Source organism: Saccostrea echinata, unplaced genomic scaffold (assembly GCF_033153115.1).
Source record: "Saccostrea echinata isolate AGI-Se365-2 ecotype Australia unplaced genomic scaffold, CSIRO_AGI_Sech_v1 ptg000014l, whole genome shotgun sequence".
NCBI classification, from domain to species: Eukaryota; Metazoa; Mollusca; class Bivalvia; order Ostreida; family Ostreidae; genus Saccostrea; species Saccostrea echinata.
In genome coordinates this window covers 15,010,001-15,031,596 of record NW_026889763.1, presented here as the reverse complement: position 1 = coordinate 15,031,596, position 21,596 = coordinate 15,010,001, and the positions used below count along the sequence as shown (strand labels likewise).

At 34.1% G+C, this 21,596-nt stretch overlaps 1 protein-coding gene across 1 annotated transcript in view; it reads left to right on the top strand.

Annotated features, from left to right (window-relative positions):
* Positions 1-3,268: 3,268 nt before the first annotated feature.
* Positions 3,269-21,596, top strand: part of LOC133186803 (double-stranded RNA-specific editase 1-like) — an 18,915-nt gene continuing 587 nt past the window's right edge. The window contains exons 1-6 of the mRNA XM_061322131.1: positions 3,269-3,394; positions 4,295-4,699; positions 4,817-4,873; positions 18,636-19,388; positions 19,856-20,530; positions 20,767-21,596. The exon at positions 20,767-21,596 is cut by the window's right edge and continues 587 nt beyond it. Coding sequence (XP_061178115.1) covers positions 4,408-4,699; positions 4,817-4,873; positions 18,636-19,388; positions 19,856-20,530; positions 20,767-21,284 — 2,295 coding nt within the window. The 5' untranslated portion in view covers positions 3,269-3,394; positions 4,295-4,407 and the 3' untranslated portion in view covers positions 21,285-21,596. The remainder of the gene's footprint in view (positions 3,395-4,294; positions 4,700-4,816; positions 4,874-18,635; positions 19,389-19,855; positions 20,531-20,766) is intronic.

Below are 21,596 nucleotides of genomic sequence, written 5' to 3'. Positions count from 1 at the left end.
GATTTTTTTTTATTCATTCTTCTTTGAATATTACTAAATCCTAAGTAATAATCTAATAAATGAATCAAATGATGCAAAATACATCAAAAGTGTATTATAGAAATCACCCCAGAATTTTTCACCAATTTATTCTTCATTCAAAAATGAACAAATTTAATACTTGAAATAAATCAATTAAAGTGCATCCAATTATTCCAATAATCAATTATGAAAAAATTTCCGATTTCCCATCTCTAGCACTAACTGTTCAAAAGTTATGGCCAAGGTTAAAGTTTTTCAAAATTGAAGTAGGTCACACTCCAAGGTCAAAGTTGTTGGTATACAAAGGAAGGTCTTGTCTCAAGGAATACACATGTGAAATATGAAATCACTAGCACAAACTCTTCAAAAGTTATGGCCAAGGTTAAAGTTTTTCAACAGTAGGTCAAACTCCAAGGTCAAAGGGTCAAAATTGTTGGTATCCAAAGGAAAGTCTTGTCACAAGGAATACACTTGTGAAGTTTGAAAGCCCAAACACCAACGGTTTAAAAGTTATGGCCAAGGTTAAAGTCTCATAAAATTTTGCATAAGTAGGTCAAACTCCAAGGTCAAGGTCAAATATGATGGTACCCAAAGAAAGGTATTGTCACAAAGATTACACATGTGAAGTATTAAGCCATGGCTCCAACCAATCAAAAGTTATGGGCAAGGTTAAAGTTTTTGTGGACAAACAGACTGACGAAGAGGGCAAAAACTATATGCCCCCGAATCTTCGATTATGGGGGCATGAAAACAAAACAGATGAAAACAAAAACATCTAGCACTACAAATATAGGTTAGTAGTTTAGTTGTAGTGTTAGATGTTTTTGTTTTCATCTGTTTTGTTTTTTATGACTTTTAAAAATCTTGTATGTACTGAGGAAGGGACAGGGCATCCCGAAAATTTATGTATATATATCGTATAATATATGTACACAGCACAGTGTCTCTATAAGTCAAAAGTATCTTGCCAAGATACCTCAGATGTGTTCCATGTAGCAGTGTGATATGCCGCAAGATTTGTAAAAGAATCTATAATAAAACTAATTTTTTTTTCAAAGCAACAAATTAAATCATTAGTTGTCATCTCCCAATATATATATATATATATATATATATATATATATATATATATATATATATATATATATATATATATATATATATATATATATATATATATATATATGTATGTATATTATATATCTTGCATTCAAATGTATTGTTATGAAATTGTATAAAAGTTGCAAGTGGGTTCCCTATAAGTTCTTACCGTACATGCTTTAAATTGCAAAAAAAATAACAACAAAAAAAAAAAAGAAAAAAAAGGTCAGCATTGTGGCCTATGTTTTCTTTTAACAAGGTGTGGCTTAAATATATATTTTGTTGAATATGTGCAGGAACACTGTGAATGTCTCAACTAGTGTAGTTTGATTTAAAGATTTGCGAACGAATGTGTCTTTGTGCGACTTGCGACAATTGAACGCACCTTTCAGTGAAGAGCAAGTGGTTTCGAGTTATAATGGAAGGTAGTATCTTTTTATCCCTTTACAATATCTAAATATACTGAGCATAAAATGAGTTTATATATCTTGCTAAAAAAACACTGATAAGACAGAAGATAGTCAATTTCAAAAAATAAATGAATAAAGATAACAGCGATTCCATTTCTAATAATCTTGGTAAAACATAGGCATGATATGCGTGCAGGGTTTGGGCATTTGTGATTATTTGGTCATTATCTTATAAATATTGGCGGTTAGCATGTATTCTATGCCACTTAAGTTCCCACGTTTCATGTCTAAAATATTCTTGGTGTGTTAAATTGAAAGCAAATCGCCAAATAAAAGAATATATACATATACAAATTGGTGCCCAATGTGATAGCCCATTTGGGATATAATAATCCCACATGAAATATATATTACAGTGTAAAACGATTAAATGATTATATCTGTTATTTTTGTTAATCTGCAAAAGTTGTATACGTTGAATGTGACAACTTTTGACAATCAATTTTTGGTATAATAACCCTACAGTTTGTGAGACTGATTATCCTCAAGAAGTTTTTAATCTTCTTTTGAATTGGTTTCCTAAAATGTAGGATGCAGACATTTATGTATTTTTAGACCTTTTCCTTCTATTGCCTGTACCTTAATGCTCATGTGGACCCTGAATTACAGAGCTGCCAACCTTTATAAGTGTGGCGCAAGACATACAGATTGAGCGTCTAGAGTAATTAATGCCTTACGATATCTGCATTTATTCTTCGGATTTCCCTTTTTCTCAATTAAAAGATTGATTAGGTACAGAACTGTAGCATTATGGTTTTATTTTTTAGTCTTTGACCATAATGCAACAGATCCCGTAATGCAAATAAGGTGCAATTTACGGTGCAAGATTTTCTGCGCACAGTTGTGGAGAATTTCTCCCCTTTCCAGCATTAGTCAATCAACATGATCAACTACCTTTCACTCCCTAATTCTAGACATATTTTCAGCCATAAAACTGCATATTCTATCCACCACCTAACCCTTTACAATAGTCTCTACAGACCAATAAACGCACTTGTTTTGAATTTTCTGCCATCTGTCCGACACAAATTCAAAACAAGTTAATTGGTCTGTAGAGACAACTATAAAGGGTTAGGAGGTGGATAAAATATACAGATTGGTTAAAAAATATATCTGGAATTTAAGGCATTTAAAAATTAAAAATTTTACAGGTATTTTATAAAGGATATAGTGAGAAAAATGGGTACATATGCATTTCACTACAAAGGGAAATAACTCTTGCAAATAGAAATAGTGAGAAATACTGTTCACACAAAGAAAACCTGGTTTGATTTGACATTGGCTGCTTTCCACTTGTTCATTTTATGATGTTGGCAGCTCTGGAATTAGAATAAAACATGAGTATATCTTATTTTGAATGTGGATTTACAATCAATAATTAATGTTATTTAGCTAAATGAAATATCTTAATTTTTTTGCACTGTAAATAATTTGTATCCATTTTGAGATATTATATTCAAAGTGAGCTTTTATACCCCATTTGGCCAATTGGTTTCAGCAAAATGATTGATGTTTTATCTCTTCATGTAGTACACTGTAATACATGATGTAATTTCAAAATGGAGATGTGGGTTTATTTTACAGTTATTTAACTGTGTGTTCATTAAAATCTCTGTAAAAAAAATTAAATTTTCCAATTGGAAGACAAAATAATGGAAAATGGGTTAATGTGTCAGGTTTATTTCTTTTCCCTGAAAGGTAGAGCCACTGAGAGGAACAATGTTAGCTTGCATATCTTACCAAAATTGTCCTGCTTGTATGAAATCTCTCTCAGCAAGCTTCCAGATGGATAGATTTGGTTGGTGAGTTGTCATGGAAGCCATTGGTCTGATGTTATATATCACATTTGTGAGAAATGGTTCTCCCAAATTCCAACCCATATATGCCTCTCTCAAAAGCATGGAAGCAGAGTCAACCGAGTTCTATGATTCTACTGATGGTGATGGGTAGATTGTGTATGTCTGCCTTTACGATCTTCTGATCATGTGGACTTGCCTGGTCTGCTTTGTGTCTTTGAGGGGGTGGATTGTTGATATAACCTTGGGCCATGACAATAAACAACAAAGTCAGTGACACACATTTGGTGACACAATTTAGACATTTATGCTACAGGGGCTGGTAGCATACAATGCTTGATTTTTCGTGATCCCTATATATACAAAAAAGGAACTTTTTGTATATATATATATATATCGGGATCTTGAAAATCCAGCATTGTATATTACTGGCCTCTGCGGTTTATGCTGTGCTGGGACAGTTTAAATCAGACTTCTGTGCCTGTACTGAAGTTTGCTGATTGTACCACCTGAGTTTACAGACAAGCACTCATTACTATTGGTTGTAAACTAAACAGGTATAGGACAGGTCAGTTAGCTGAATACAGGGCAGAATCAGATTTTATTCTGTCACCAGATTTGGCGTGGCAGAATGTCTGAATTGTGGCGACTGCCTAGATCTTTGTTGCTTATACACTGAACAAAATAATATTTATAAGTTATTACTTAACGATGTACAAAACTGTCTAAACTTTCATGATGCTTTCAAATTTACATTAGCTTTTAAATTATTGGAATTTGTATAGCAAATATAATGTACATTACAATCTGTTTAGAAAAAAATAAAATCTTATGATCAATTGATCATATGAAAGGAAATGAAAGATTTTTTATTAGTCTCGTCACTTTTCTGAACCAATTTTACAGGACCATCAACAGCAGCAGGAGCACCACAGCCCCCCACAGGGCTGGGGGAAATCCAATGTGAACCCCCCATATTAGGAGCAGGGGATATCAAATGTGAACCCCCCACAGTAGGAATGGGGGACAACCAAGGCAACCCCTCCGTTGTAGAAGTTAGGAGTGTCAGTAATGTTCCTCTACCTCGCACACTTACAAACAAACACCCAGTCATGTACCTAAATGAATTAAGGAGAAATATGACGTATCAGCTAGTGGCTGAACAGGAGGTAGACAAAGAGAAGCTGTACTCAATGTCTGTTCAGGTAGATGGACAAACCTTCACAGGGACAGCCAAGAGCAAGAAACTCGCTAAGATGGAAGCAGCTAGACAGGCTCTGGAGACTTTGTTTAATGCTGTATATGTCCCAGGTACTGTTGGCATATTAGTATTAGATGCAGTATTTATTTGAGGTGATATTGGCTGACGTCATGATGGCCTAATGCTGTACACGTCCCAGGTAATAATTACATTTTTTCTCCCCACAGATTTAGAAAGTCAAGTGGACCAGAAAGAGGATACAGCAGCAGTTCCAGAGGTCAAAGGTCAGTAGGTTGTTTTAAATGACATTTACACAGGTTCAATTCCTGACAAGGTCCCAGCAGAGAAAAGGAGCAATATTGACAAGATATATTGCATACTGAGTGCTATCTGCAATGATAACATGCATTATTCAAAACAGTAACAATCAATCAACATTATTTTCAGTGGATTGTTTCTCTTTAAAAAAAATGAATGTATGTTATTGATATCATATGGCATATCATATGGATGTTAATGAACTTGGAGATCATGCTACACAGTCTTTTGGTTTAAAATTAGCAGTGTCTGTGTTGTAGTTTTAACAAGTCATAATCATTGTTTCATATTAGAATTTATTTTGTTATTGAGAAATGATGACAGAGTGCCAGGTGATTTAAATGAAATAATTGAGGGTTTTTTGTTTTATTTTCTTATCATACTTTAAACGAACATCAGACTGAATTTTGGCAAGTATCAGATCAGTACATTTCAAGAAGATTGTACAATTTTCTCACATTGCCTTTAACACTTCTATTTGAAAGGAACCCAAAGAAAAATGTTTCTCCATTTAATGAATATGAGAGCTCAAAGTATTTAATTTTGACCCTCACAAACCAGGAAGGGACCCTTACAAGGGGTTAAATTATCCAAAGATTGAATAAGTCTTGTTTTTGCAACAGAAATTTTGTCCATTGTTATGCTCCAACTTCAGCCTGTTCATTGATTACAGGGGGAGGGAAGGGGTATCCAGAGGACTCTTGTTATTGTTGGGGTGAGCTGTTGGGTTTCTGGTTTGTTCATCATGTTCATTGATTTGTTTATTTTGTGTTGACAACTTGATTGCCTGGTAAATGCCTACATGAGTGTTTTCAAGGTTGTAAGGCCTTAGTAATGATGTACTGATACTTGTATCAGTAGTAGATGCAGATATCATTGATTTTTGTTTTGTGTACTTTGATATCATTGTCTGCAATAACTGTTATTTCATTTTCAAGGAATGCCTTTAAAGATAAAGACAACAATATAAAAATAATTTGTTTGATGTACTCCAACTGACCCATCAAAATCTGCCTTACTCAATCATTTTTTTCAGTACTTTGAATTTTATTTATTTACCTTTTTTGTTTGAAGGGAGAAATATAGATTGTCCATATCATTTTTAAAGTTATAAGGTTTTTATAATTTTCTTAGACACATTTACATCTGAAGGTTTTATAGTAATAAGTATTAAATTTTTCTAACTGTCCCATATATAATGGAACCATCATTATTTGTAAGTCTGTGATTTTTATGATGCTTATCTATATATTAAGATTTAAAAAACCAAACAAACAAACAAAAACTACCTACCTATTCACCTTGAAAAATGTGGGCCGGAGTACATTAAACAAAAACTTTTTAAATGATGGCCTAATGATTTTCTTAACATTTATACACACCATTGTGATTAAGGAACTCCGTATATAACTTTCCCCTCTGGATACTGGTAATATTAAGTTACTGCAATCACACCTATAAAACAAGACTTGACGCCTATCTAATCAGTTCTCCAAGATCATCAGTTCCCTTCATTATGGAAGTCCTGACAGTGATGGATTAGCTGAACCCCGAGCCAGAACTGACCCTGGCTTGTCTACTAGAGCTCCGCTGTGAATACATTATGAAATCTTCCTCCCTTTTCTACGGGAATTCTCACCCTGCTGTACCTGATGGGTTCATTTTGTACATGATGGATGAGTATTGACTTGCTAAGAGAACTCTATAATGAGCGGGAAATGGGAGAGATCACTAAATCATTTATATTCATTTATAAATCAATCAGCTACAGACACCCAGCAGCTGAATTCTTCTACAGATTGATGGACTCCTTTACACTTCTGTCTACTGTATTCACCCCCAGTAAGTGTCCCTGGCCTTGTTAGGAACCACCATAGAGCTGATGTTTTTATAATCGCAGATTGGGGGGGGGGGGGAATATAGTTTTGGTCTGTCCATCCATCTGTCTGTTTGTCTTTTAATCTGTTTTTCTGCAAAAAAATTTAACCTTGCCCATTACTTTTGAATGGTGGTGCTAGGGCTCTCATATTTCACTTATGTATACTTTGTTACAGGACCTTTCCTTGGTACCAACATTTTTTACCTCATGACCTTGATATTGGAGTATGACCTTACTTTTGAAACTTTAACCTTGGCTTGGCTTGGCTTCATTGAAGAATATTCACATATTTTCCTTGATTAGACTCTTTGTAAACAAGATATTTTTTGCTAGTTTATGCTTTGAATACTTATCATTGAAGAATATTGAATTTCACATATTTTCCTTGATTAGACTTTCCATAAAGAAGATAATTTCTCTGTTAGTTTGTGAAATATGAAGATAACAAACAGTAATCAAGCTCAAAAGTTCATTGAAACTAAACAAATTTGGAGTCTAGCAAACAAGGACCTCTAAAAACATCAGAGGTGGGATCAGGTCCCATGGAGGAGTAAGCATTCCCAGCTGTTGTGTGCTCCTTGTCATGATCAGGCAAACAGAAAAATCTGTAGACAATTTAGTGTGAAAATAATGGCCTTAAAATTTGTATGAAAAACATTGATCATCAACATTTGACTTTTTGATAGATTGTATTTGCTGACAAGGTCATTGTATCGACCATTGAACTTACGAATTGTTGACTTTAAACAAGACTTCTTGTTTCATCAACTTATTTGTCAGTAGCTTGCCTCATTTTAGAAATTGTTCATACTAGACATGCTCTTAGCTATTGAATCAACTGGGAGACATTAACTCCATATACAGGTGATAATAGTATATTGCTACATAAAGGGAGGTTGAAGACAGAAAAGTTGAAGTCATAATTTTGTTGTTAGGTTATCATTAATGTTTTTTTTCCTAGTAAAATATCCAAAAATAAAAGAGAGTGGTATCTCTTATTTCGAGTTCAAAGGAGTATATCAAACATAGGAATGAATATTGTTAATTGATAAAACCTCGATATATCTAAACGTTGAATTGGTATGCCACAGCAAGAGACTTCTTCTTTTAATGTAGAAATTTCTGAATAAATTCTGCCCCATATGAATATATAAATAGGTCTGCTAATATCAGTGTGCAATTAGTACCCATGGGAATTCCAACAGACAGTTGGAAGACTCGATCTCAGAAAACTACATACAGTTGAACTTCGGTATCTCAAACACTGATATCTCCATGGATATGTCGAAGTGATTTGGAAGTCACAACCCCTTATTCTTTAAATATTTTACCCTGGATATCTTGAATCCTTGGATATCTCGGAGTTTTTTGTTGATCCAATCGAGTTCGAGATAATGCGATTTGTTTGTAGATATTGTCAATCAGAAACTCAAGCTTCTTTTTAATATCAACTTAAAAGTACTTGTGTGTACAATCAGAATGTTTTTTAACAAAATAATTTTGCAAATGACAAGATAAGTAAATTTACAAGTTCCATTTTTTTTTTATAAAGCAGCTGTCTATGATGCCAAAAAGCCTGCATAGACTTCAAGTTGTTGTGGGGAATGGTTGTATAAAGTGTTGAAAAATCGTACAGTTTGATGATGTTGATTCTGATAAAATTTGTTAAAATTTTCAAATTTTCTAACAGTTCCTTGGAGTTTTTTTTTAAAAGTATCCACATCTGATTTACACCACTTTTCAAATATATTGTTGTACAGTACTCCTGAAGTTTTCTCCTTCACTGCTGTTAATATTTTAGTGGGGAGTAAAGAAAGAGGCTTGGTAGAAAATGTACTTGAACCTGCTCTGTATCTTTGTTAGGACTTTTAGGTAGGAATCCAGTATAGATATATTAATTCAAATTCAATTTGATTGCTGGGAATACTACAAATATTTAAAATTTGACATCTGATTTTGAAGAATTTCCTCCATAGAAAGGGAGCTATGAGTGTAAGTTTGATTACCGTTGAATACATTCAAAATATATAATTATGCATTAAATACCTTAAATACTTATCATTGAAGAATATTCACATTATTTTTATTAGAATTTTTGTGTCAAGAAGATAATTCTTTTTTTTTTTTTGCATTACAAAAAGCAACTTCACTTTACATTGAATTTTCAATGTCAGAATGTAGCAAACTACTTGGGGTGGGGTACAGGGCATTTAATTGAATGAGCAAGTTATTGTGTGATTTAGATTTGAATTTTATTTAGGATAGATAATATGTGTAATAATATTTTCACTTATTTTGGACAATTAATTTGAAAAAAAATGTATTCCACTTATCATCTTTTGATGTTGTTGATGAAATAACAATTTAGAAAATCCTAAACAGTTCAGATTGCTAATATCTTTTTTTCCCCCAAACTATAAGAAAATAAGACATTAACCGACTGTCCTCTGTTAAACTATTGCTGACAGCTCTCTCAGTCAGTTTAATATATATCTTTACTCATCATATATATCTACCAATAGGTAAGAAATACTTTAAAAAATCATGAACATTTTATTAGAAAAGATGGGTTTATTTTTCTTTTCAAGCCCCCCCCCCCCCCCATTTTTTATATTCACTTTTATGTCCATTCAGACTTCCATTTGATAGAAATATGGATACAGAAAGGTCAGGCCATTGACCGTAAAGGCCCTCTAATAATTGTCAGAATAATCCTCTTATAACCGTGGATTAAGAACCATTGGTCCACCCTCTAAAGATTAGACAGGTTTACTAAGTTTAAACATCCGAGTTTTTCTGTATAGTTTCTGGTAGTTGATAGGCTGCTATGCCTGAGAGCACACACTCAGTGGCTGATCAGAATCGAGTTAGCGATAGATTCCTTTGTTTTGATCGGAACTTTACCCAGTCTTCTATACTTGGCCTTTGTAGCAGTGGTAATTAATGTTATCTCTTCTGTCTGAACGTGAGGTATGTCTTTATGTTTTTATTTTATTGGGTTATCTTATTTAATTTTTTTCTAGTTTGTTTGCTCAGTTTTCTTGTTGCCATTTTTATCAATTGTAAATTATGCCAAAGTTGCAAGAAAAGTAAGTTTAACTCATTTTTTACATGTGGATTTTTTTAAAAATGATTTTTCTGATTTATATAAATCAATACTTTGTCGCAATTTTCCCATGAGTCATGAAGAGAAACAAGCCAAGCATATTAACAGTGTATAGTATTTTGTTATTTTGGCAAAAAAAAATCCATCTTCAAAATATCAAACTTGCTGAACAAATTTTAAGGGAAGTATTGGTTTATAAAAGCATATTCATCACACATATTTATCCTTAACTTTACTTAGTATTGCTTCAGTTGTCTAACAATATTAAAAGCTGCTGAACAGAGAACTAGAGTATTGAAATATCTAGAGAAATTGCGAGATTTTTAAAATTAACACCTTAAATTTTCAATGAAAGTCTCGCAATACCAGGTTGGTTTCAAGAATCAATTTATATTTAAACCTTCGTATTTGAATTAAGTTATGGGTGGATAAATGGATATTGGCTTTGGAAGATCAATTTTTAATACACCATAATATGAAAGGCAAAATGCTTTACAAGTCTGGTTTTTCAATGACTGCTGATCACAGACACTGAACTGTGACCTGGTTCCTTTCATTTTGTTATGTAATTGATTTTCTTTTTAAACTTTTGTATATGACTAAAACCCGACTGAATTATCTGAGATATAAAATCTATCTGCCTGATACTCTCACTCTTTGTTACTTTGTTGCGTGCAGCACTTGAGGGCACTTTGTCGTTGGTGATAAGAATGTTGTATTGTAATCCCCCTGTCACTCAAGGTGCATCCTCGATAAAACAGCTATTGATCAAGTTTTTGTGCTTTTTTCTCACGATATTCATCTCCCATGCTTTATTATCATCCCCTAATTGATGCCAAAGATATAATGTACATAATTAACTTTTAGTAATCAAATCTTCAATGAATCAGCAGCATTAGACTGTTTTATAAACCTTGGCATGCTATATGGTGGGAGAAGTTTATACTGTAGAGGAGTTGTGCTTATAATTCACAGCTGGTCATAGTTCAAATAATATCATCTTTTATCAGACAAAATATATTTTAATTAGATGATTGGAGATATGACAGGGGCCTGATCTCTACACCCATCTGTAATTTAGGATTTATAAGTGATTCCGATTGACTGCCCACTGTTTGTCTAGATCCTCCCTCCCTCTCTTTTATACTTACGATTTTTACTCCACGTGTGCCATCTTTTTTTATTTTCATTTTCCCGCTGTGTGTTGAATTTTTTTTAATCGGAAAAAAAGAAGATTGTGGCATTTACAAGTAACTGTCGTTATCTGCATGTGTACTGTCTGTTTTATTACTGAAATATTCCTACACTGATAAGTTTAATCACAATTGCCCCTATCCAAAAAAACATGATGTGTCAATACTAGCAGATGCTTCTGAATTCTAATCTATGGAATGGAAATGTTTGGTTAAACCTTGAAGAAATCGGACAAACTTTTGTAGAGTTGATGACATACTAATATAAACATGTCTACTATTGTATTTCAAATGATTAATACTGCTGCTTTAGTCTTCAGCCAAGATTGTATGAAAATTGGTGCATTTTGGAATCTCTTGCATTCTCTGTAGAATCACCATTAAAGTACAATATTTTTGTCAAAAGTTATGATAAATTTTGATAATCATATTAAAATTTGATGTATTTTCCTTAAATTTTATTTTGCATGGCTGTAATTATTGTCACTGCCTCTCATTTCCAGCACGAAAATAATAAATTATTGAAGTAATTCTCTGTCTTGCAGCTTTTTACTCTAAGTTAATTATAGACGGAAGATGGATCCCGCTTGGCACCCAATAATTTCTTCAGGCCCCGGAAAACTTAGCTATGGTTCTCCATAAATCAGCACTAAGGGCCTTTATTAAGTTTAATTATTAATCTCCCGGAATATACCTACAAAGCCCTTCAATTTCTTAAGTGACTCAGTCGTCTACAGTATCACAGAAAAGTCTCCATTTTCAGGCCTGTCTCAAATACAGTTAATGATAGGAACCTGGAAATATAACCGATTTGTGTAAAGTACTTCTGGATGATTGTATGTTTAGCATTAGATTTATTAATGGATCTTGGACTAAATACTTCATTCTGAGTTTGTGGGACTATTGAGGTATACCAGCTGACCCAGAAATAAAATATTAATGTCTAGAAAGCATCTGCAAGTGCAAGATCAGGTATAGTATTTTGGAATATGATATATTTATATGTATATTAGATAAAGATGGATCCTTCATTTGGTATATCATGGGTAATGTCTAATTGTATGATGTAATTCATGAAGAAAATTATGAGATATGTCAGATGGTGTGTGGTGGGAGGAGCAGGAGGGGAAGGGGACTAAAGAAGCTTTATAACAGCAGGCCTATAGTTTTCACCAAGTAACACAGCAATTTACTTTTGGTGGAAAAAAAGAAAAAAAAAACTTGTGTCTGGTGACGCTGACACAATTGACCCTCTGTTCTCCATTAATCAGACTCGGGTCGAGTCAATATTGACTCTATCAAAATGTCTTATCAACCAAAGGTCTGTGCTGGCACTTTTCCTTTTTTTTCCTTTTATCTGTCCATATTTGCTCAACTGAATGTAAAACGTTGGGCTGCTTTGGCATTTTGGTGTTGTGATAAACGCGTACCAAGCCAGATGTGTCTTTGAGTTGGTTACAGGTACAATGTAATCATTACTGGAGAGGAGGGCTGTGTATTGTTCATTTCTCTGTATTACAATTTCAATGAGACATTGAGTAAGTATTAAATTTGATCCAGTGACTAAAACTTGACAATAGTTTTTGTAAGCTGTTTAACAAGTTATGTCTCTTGGGGTTTGAGTGTTGAAAGGGCATATTTTAAAAATTTTAGAAATATAAATATTTGATTCTGTTCAGAGAAAGGATTTAAAGGAAAATATGGTGAAATGTACATGCAAATATTCTGCCGACTTAATAACAATTTTTAAACTGTTACCCATCATCATGCATTTTCAATCACAGTGATGTAATGTTAACCAGAGGGCGTGGTTTTTGCACACGGTTGGATAAAAGTACTTTTAAACAAACATTTTTAATTACCAATCCAAATTGACTGTAAAAAAACGCTAATTAATGATGTAAAATGAATAGAGGCATACAGATGTGCTGAATTTGAGTATTTAGGTTTAAGGTGCAATCTTTGGTCACTGTGTCTGGGGAAAAAAATGAATATTTATTTGCTGTATTTAGAATGATATCTACAGGGACATTTATCATGGTAGTGTCAGGATTGAGACTGTCCAGGACAAATAGATATGTCGACGTATGTAACTGACAAACTGCAGTCCAGCTCAATGGATACACTAACACAGTAATGTCATTACACGAAAGCAGAGGTGTTAGAAAGCTTTTTATCAATTAGGAAGAGTGTTCTGTATCCCCTAGTATATCACTCACAGCACACCTCAGTTGTAGACAATCTCCTAATGGACACCCTGTTTATAAATAACACCTTAGCCTCCTAGACAATCGCCTAACAAACACTCTTTGAAAGAGGCCCCACTTAATTAATACTTAGCTGTAGACTCCTAACAGACACCTTGTTAATGAAGTTTCACTTAGCAAGGGCCTTTAACTGTTATCTGGTGTGATATACTCATTCAGTTTGGCACTCTTAAAGGTTGTCAATCATTCAATCTCCTTTTGAGCCATTCAAGGTCAAGGTCACTGACAGTTTGTCCTTCACCTTATCATTTGACCTGTAGAGATGCTTACGTATATGACTATGCTACATTGGATATTCTGATGGTGAATCATCCGTTTGATTCAAACACAAAAATAAGCTGGGTTGTTGTAAATGAATTCTGAAGAGAATTGCCAAAGTTAACTTAGCCAGAACTAATCATGGTAGGGACCCACTTTTCAATCTGTATTATTGAGTTACATTAAGCCAACGGAGCATTATAACAATTCATACTTTCCTATATCATGTGTGATTATCCCTTGTTAGAATTAACATCAGAATCTTGGAATTCCCTATTCCAATCACATACAGCTGTTCCAGGAAATTTTATGTAGCTCCATTACTCTTTACACTACAAATGGCTGCTAACATGTCTCCCAATGGTCACAGATTTTATTGTGCCAATTTCTGCAATAGTACAAGTGATGGAAACCATTTAATAGGTTGGCTTTGCTTGCCACAATTTTCATTTCTAACTAAGTACCAAGGTGCCATGTTCTTTTGTACAAAAATTGATAAAAAATTGCTGTAGTTTATTTAGTAGTTTTTTTTTTAATTTACTGCTTTTTTTAATATAAAAATTCATTAATGTAAGTTTTTTCAGTACTCATATATTTAATAAGATGTATGTCTTCAGAATAAATAAATAAAACTCTTAAAATGATATATTTTAGAAAGTGTTAACTCTTTACTGTGTAAACTAACAACAAATATAATAAAAAAGAATGAGAAAAGGAGAAAATAAATATTCATGGGTTAAACTCGATGAACTTTTTTTTTTTTTGGAAATAAAAAAAAAAGTGAGTACTGTCTGTTGACTCTGTCCACATAATTTTCTATCAAAAGTTTTTTTTTTCAATAATTCTACACACTTTTCTATAATTACTGATTTAGTTTGTTTAAAATCGGGTAGCTGTTATATATTCACACTTTAGAACTTGAGCATGTGCACTGTAATTTCCTGAAAAACCAAGTTCCCAAAAGGAAAAATAAATTACAATCAGAAAATAATCTTGGTGAGATAAATGGACAGAGACAAGATGTTAAATGTACAGCATTTTCACCATTCTCCAGGAATTGGCCAAATTTTCCCAATTTCCTGTTCATCTGAGTTCTTTATCAATTATTCAGTAATGAAGACATTGCCAGTATAATCAAAATCCAGGATATAAACTATAATTTGGTTTGGATTAGCAAAGGAGCAATTTGTATTAAAAAGTAATCAAATGATGGGAATGTTATTCTGTGGGGTTTGTACACACTTGAAATATAAGAAATCGTGGAGCACTGGAAACAGGTCAGTAGATTTAACTTTGTACCAGGCAGAAAAAAAGAAGAAAAATTAAGATATCACATATAATAGTTGAAAAGAAAATTGTGTTTAAAGGAAGCATGCAAACTGCCTATTGCATGTATTTTTCTATGAAGGTGATGAAGGCTCTTGTAAGCCCTAGCTTTTCATTAAGTTTACTGTGCAAAGGAAATTTAATTATAGCGTACTAGGCTTTAATTAACTTTTACAATATGTCTGCTGGATTCCCCTTGCTAACTATACATATTTAGGTTGTTCCTTGAATGCCGCAGTCTGGCAGTAGAGGTAAGCTTATGATGTTTGTTCAAGGGTTGGATATTGTTAATTTTATGTAGACTGATATCTGCACGAGGCTTGGATATTGTAAGCTTTGAGGCTTGAGACCTGTTTGAGGGTTGGATATTAGTGACCTTTATATGCAAGGGTCGTCCCAAAAAGTCGTAGACATGGTAAAGAATTTAGTACCTCTATGCCAATGACTTTCTTTTCTGGTCATAGTAAAAAGCAACATGAAACGATCATAAGTTTCAAGTTTCATAACAAAAACACATTTGATAAGAAAATAATACTATATAGTATAGAGAAAGTTTAAGTGTACGCCTGCGCATGAAGGCAAACAAAATTTATGTCTCTTGTAATGTCATAATCATTCTTTTTAAAAATACTGGCCCTTGTGTGCAACATGTCTTGTGGGATTTCTTTGATTTTTCAAATACACTGGTAACCACTGGATTCAAGGATGCAGTAAAAATTCAGCACTTCCTTCTGTCTTCATTATATTCAAATTTTAGCCCCTGCAATGTCATCTTACATTGTACGTGTAAGAAGCAGAACATATGCAAAGTTTAAAGTCAATTGTGACCCAAAACTTCTCTCACCATCTGAAATTGACAATCATTACTGTACTTTTCAGGTTTTCCTTTTTTTGATGATGAGATGAAACTGTCATTAAATGTTTCTATCATTTATATTTATTTTATTTGTCATTTCTAAATATTTTTTCATCTCTGAGGGGTTCAAACCACATTCAAAACAATATTTTATAACATTTCTGTGTGCCAGGAAGATGTTTGATGATGTCATTTGCAGCAAACTCAATTCAGAGTATGCTCTGAAAATTAAGTTACCACTCCTCCATCTCTGAAGCCATTTACTTGGAAAAATTGATGCATTACTTAGATTTTTTTCTGGTTTCATTGATATAGATTTGTATTTGATCTTTTACAAATTATTATTGAAGCAATTGCAATAGTATCCTATGTAAATTGTCCCAAATTTTGCTCTGACAGCTAGACCATATTGGCCTTCTTATAAATTGTCATATTACTTTGAAAGATATTTAAGAATTCACTATTTTAAGGGACGTTGAACAAATGATAGTCGTACAAAAATTGGTCTGTATTGGTTGAATGTTTACAAAGTTATAAACATTGTGTACGACTTTTTGGGACAACCCTTCTAGACTATGATATCTGAGGATTGGCTATTGCTAAACTTAGTATAGACTATGATATCTGGGGATAGGCTATCGTTAAACTTAATTTGTATAGACTATGATATCTATTCAAGACTTGAATATTGTTGCCTCTAGCTCGAGGTTTGGATATTATAACATCTTTATAGACAGTGATATCTATTCAAGACTTCAATATCGTTACCTCTAGCCTGAGATATCTGTTTGAGGTTTGGATATCGTTACTTCTAGCCTGCAATATCTGTTTGAGGTTTGGATATCATTACCTCTAGCCTGCGATATCTGTTTGAGGTTTGGATATTGTTACCTCTAGCCTGCAATATCTGTTTGAGGTTTGGATATTGTGAGATATTTCAGTTATTCTTTTGATATCTATTTACAGCTCCCAGTGGAGTTATACAATCTGTCAGTTCTGATACTGTATGCAGTCTTATAAAAAGTTATCTCTATGTTTGACAGATCAAGGTTAACCACTTAAAGCTAACTACACTTGATTCCAGTTTCATTGGTTTAATTTTTTTTTTCCCATTTAAATTTAAAGCAAAATTACTTCAGTTGAACAAACTTTTTTATACGTCGGATGTTTTTTTTGTTTTTTTGTTTTTTGTTTGTTGTTGTACACTTAAGGGTATTAGCATGAAAGGATAATGGTCATGTATAAATGACACACCGATGTGGAGATCTTACAGAGAGCCCTGTATCTGAGTTCAGTTGTACATCTATTTTTTTTATTTCACCTATAAAGAAATGACTAAAACAAGATTTTAATGTGAAAAACTCTTCTTGTGATGATGACTCTAGACAGATTCATCAGAAAATAAACATTCAAAAATTCAAAAGATCAATATAGCATCCATGTTTCTTGTCAGCATGAATTGAATTTACAACCTGGAGAATTCCAGGCTTGAGTTCCTGCTGACAGTCATTAAGGGGAGATTTGTATGATAATGATCGGCAGATTCCGTACCTGGGCCCATGTTCAGTATGTCTCCTCCCCGAGGTATAAAGACAGATTGTTCTCGGTGTCTTAATGCAGTGTTAAATCAGCTGTTGTAGCTGATATTTAATGTTTCACAGGAGTAAAGAAGTTTGTATTCCCACTTATAATGTAAATTGACTGTCAGAAAATAAAGAATGTTCTCGGTGGTGTGTATAATCTCAGTCAGCGAGGGGGATGTGTCTTCTAACTGTAAGGATGCTCATCTTATGTCAGATCCATGTGTTGTTCACAAAGAACTGGCAAAATCAGTATTATTATCACAAGATCTCTCTACTTAAACTTTCCCCTTTGCAATATCTTTGAATATTTGATGAAACTCAGATGTTTTATTACTGCTTGAAGTGTTAGAGATGAATTAATGAAGGTATTATTAATTTTTTATCTGCTTGTAGGTTCAGTGAAAGAAATAAGATCTGACAGATCAAGTATTGATCAAAAAATAAAAAAATATGTCCCTCTGTTGAATGAAACCAATTACAGGGTGTCTTTTGGGATCAGAAAAAACTCTGTATGTGCTTTTTTTTTTCTCCTGAACCCAATTATGGAAAGTCACGTTGTTACTTATGGAAATTGATTTCCTCCGTCTTTTGTTGTGGTGTTGAAGTGAGAAATGTAAGGAAGCATAAAAACAGCAACTTAGGCATTAATTCATCTACATATGTATGAAATACAATCAGCATTTTGGCAAGTTCTTGCTTATTTCATCCCCAAAAGACATCAGGGAATATTTTCATTACTAAAGGTTTTCAATTTGTCTTGTATTTTTTAATGAGAATTGATGCCAAAAAATTGTCATATAGATGATTAATTTTTAGAAAGCAGTTTTGTGGATATGATAATCTTGATACTCATTGCATGCTACAATCTTACTCAAGAGATCTTAGCTGTTTATTGTAAGGAAGCTCCTTATATCTACACTCAAGTGATATTAAGCGTTATGTAATATATATGTGATAGCATCTTTAATAGAAAATGCAGTTATTCTGCTTTTTGTGTCATCTGTAATTTTCATTTTATCACATTTTATGTCGATGAAGTTTCCAGCTTATCATTTTGAGATCATTCAATTGAGAGTAATTTTTTTGGCCATAAACATGGTAAAGATGATGTGTAGAAAACCTTTAACACTATTTTTTTGTACTTTAAGTTATATGTGCAGCTATCTCGACATCAATACAGCAATGTTTGCAATATCAGGGAATTTAGAAGGAGAGCAGGTGCTTGTTAAGGGAAATAACTCTGTAATCTTGTCATTTCAGTTGAGCCTGGTGTAGAAGAAGAATCAGGCAGCATGTTGGGAAAACGAAGGTTCCCTGAAAATGGGACACAGATCATTCTTAACAAAAAAAGGAAAGTCCAGAGTACTCCAGTCACTAAAAATGCCCTGATGCAGCTGAACGAGATAAAACCTGGGCTGGAGTTCCAGTTTGTTGCCCAGTCGGGACCTGTCCATGCTCCAACCTTCATCATGAGTGTGGAGGTAAATGGGACAAAGTTTGAAGGACAAGGACAGACTAAGAAGGCAGCTCGTCTAAATGCAGCAGAGAAAGCTTTGAAGTCATTTGTTCAGTTTCCTAATGCTTCTGAAGCACACAAAGCCCTAGGAAGGGAGATTGTTAATAATGACGCTGATTTTACCTCCGACAGCGCGGAAGCAACCAATGATATCCTATTTAATAACTTTGAGACTGGATCGGAAAATGGTGCCTCAGGTGAAGTGTTAGTGAAGGAGAAAAATGGAGTTAACAATTTGCCAAAGGGTCGGAAATCTGTGGTTCCTTCCGTACCAGATGGTAAAAACCCAGTAATGATCCTAAATGAATTGAGACCTGGACTGAAGTATGATTTTGTTAAAGAACATGGTGAAAGCCATGCCAAGCATTTTGTGATGTCAGTGGTTGTTGATGGGGTTAAATTTGAGGGATCAGGTCGCAATAAGAAGCTGGCCAAGTCCAGGGCAGCTCAGATGGCTCTTACTAAACTGTTCAACTTGGAGTTCTCCACACATCCAGGTAAATCACAGTCTGTCATGATATAGTTCTCCACAGACCCAGGTAAATCACATAGTCTGTCATGATATAGTTCTCCACAAACCCAGGTAAATCACATAGTCTGTCATGATATAGTTCTCCACACATCCATGTAAATCTCGTAGTCTGCTATTATATAGTCCTCCACACATCCAGGTAAATCACGTAGTCTGTTATTATATAGTTCTCCACATACATGTACCCAGGTAAATAACATAATCCATCATGATGAAAGTGCTGCATTACAGACTTCAAACAAAATTAATTCATAGAAACCATAAATATTTGTACAAGATGCATTTAAAACATACTTATTTAGATATTGCATCAATATTCCAAATAGCTTATAAATATAATTATATTAATTGAAGATGCACAAATTCCAGTTCTCCACATTTATTGTCAGTGTTTGCTGTTTAACAGTTATACCAATATTTGTATACTCTTAGGTACCAAGCCCGTTCCTAAAGAATCTCACACAAATGTTCCTCAGGAGTTAGCAGACCTTGTGTCTCGTCTTGTCCTGGAAAAGTTTTGTGATTTAACTGATAATCTGACTTCTCAGTATGCTAGGAGAAAAGTTTTATCAGGTATCGTCATGACAACCAGTGACTCTGAAGACAGTGCCACAGTGATTTCTGTTTCCACGGGAACCAAGTGTATAAATGGGGAATACATGAGTGATAAAGGACTTGCCGTCAATGACTGCCATGCAGAGGTCATGGGTCGAAGGTCATTGATGAGGTTCCTCTATTTTCAACTGGGGAAACATTTATCTGGAAATCAATTAGAAAAAGAGTCCTCCATATTCCAACCAAAAGAGGGAGGAGGATTCAAATTAAAACCCAATGTTCACTTTCACCTCTATATCAGTACAGCTCCATGTGGTGACTCAAGGATTTTTTCACCTCATGAGGCAGCTCAGGAGTTGGAAGGTGGAGACAAACACCCCAATCGTAAAGCCAGAGGTCAGCTCAGGACCAAGATTGAGTCAGGGGAGGGGACAATTCCTGTGACGTCCTCAGGAGGGATACAGACCTGGGATGGAATCTTACAGGGAGAGAGGTTGTTAACTATGTCATGCAGTGACAAAATCGCTCGCTGGAATGTCCTTGGAGTTCAAGGTATGGTGAGAAGTTTGCCTGTAGGTTTGGATTATATACATAAGCGTTTCAGTACAATGCATAGTTTTAGGAAAGTTCAGAAATGAATACTTCAATACATTATTACATTTATAGAATTTTAGATTTTTAAATTTAACATTATTTGTGACATAAACTTAATTTTAAATGTAAAGCAAGCAATTGATTCATTATATTTAAACTCAGTTACTAAGTATAGATAGTTGTTTTGGTTATAGGCAGTCTATTGAGTCACTTCATAGAGCCAGTGTATTATGACAGTCTCATCTTGGGCAGCTTGTATCATGGAGATCACTTGTCTCGAGCCGTCTACTCCCGCATATCAAATATCGAAAATATACCACCCCCATTCCGTCACAATCAGCCGTTTATGAGTGGAATCAGTAATCCCGAGAGTCGACAGCCACGGAAAGCTCCAAACTTTGCCGTCAATTGGTGTGTGGGAGACGCTGGTCTGGAGGTCATCAACACAATGACAGGAAAAACAGAACAGGGCACATCCTCACAAGTCTGTAAGCATGCGTTCTTCAAAAGGTTCCTCCAATTGTTCGGCAAAATCCCCTCGTTCACTGGGCAGTCTGTTACCCAGCCCCCACGGACGTATGCTGATGCAAAGGCTACGATGTTGGAATACCAAACGGCGAAACAGCAGATGTACTTAGCTTTTCAGAATGCAGGACTGGGACGTTGGCTTAAGAAGCCAGAAGAACAAGACCAGTTTATTGTGTCTAGCTGATAACGCAGTGGTTACACTTTTATGTCTTGATGGACTCTAAATGTTCAACATTTGTCAGATCTCATTTCCTATAGTGTACTTTTTTGCATTACACTATAAGAGTTTGTATTGTGCTTCAGTTAAAATCTGACATGAATGGAAGTAGACCATTTGGAATCGTAAGATCTCTCTAGGAGAGAATGATTTAGATTTTGGTTTATCTTCATGTATTATTATTGCCATATTTTTTGTTACTGTTTCAATCACAGCAAACAGTGAAAGACATCACAAATTCCCACTGAAAATTGAAAATAATTTCCATCATTAACAACA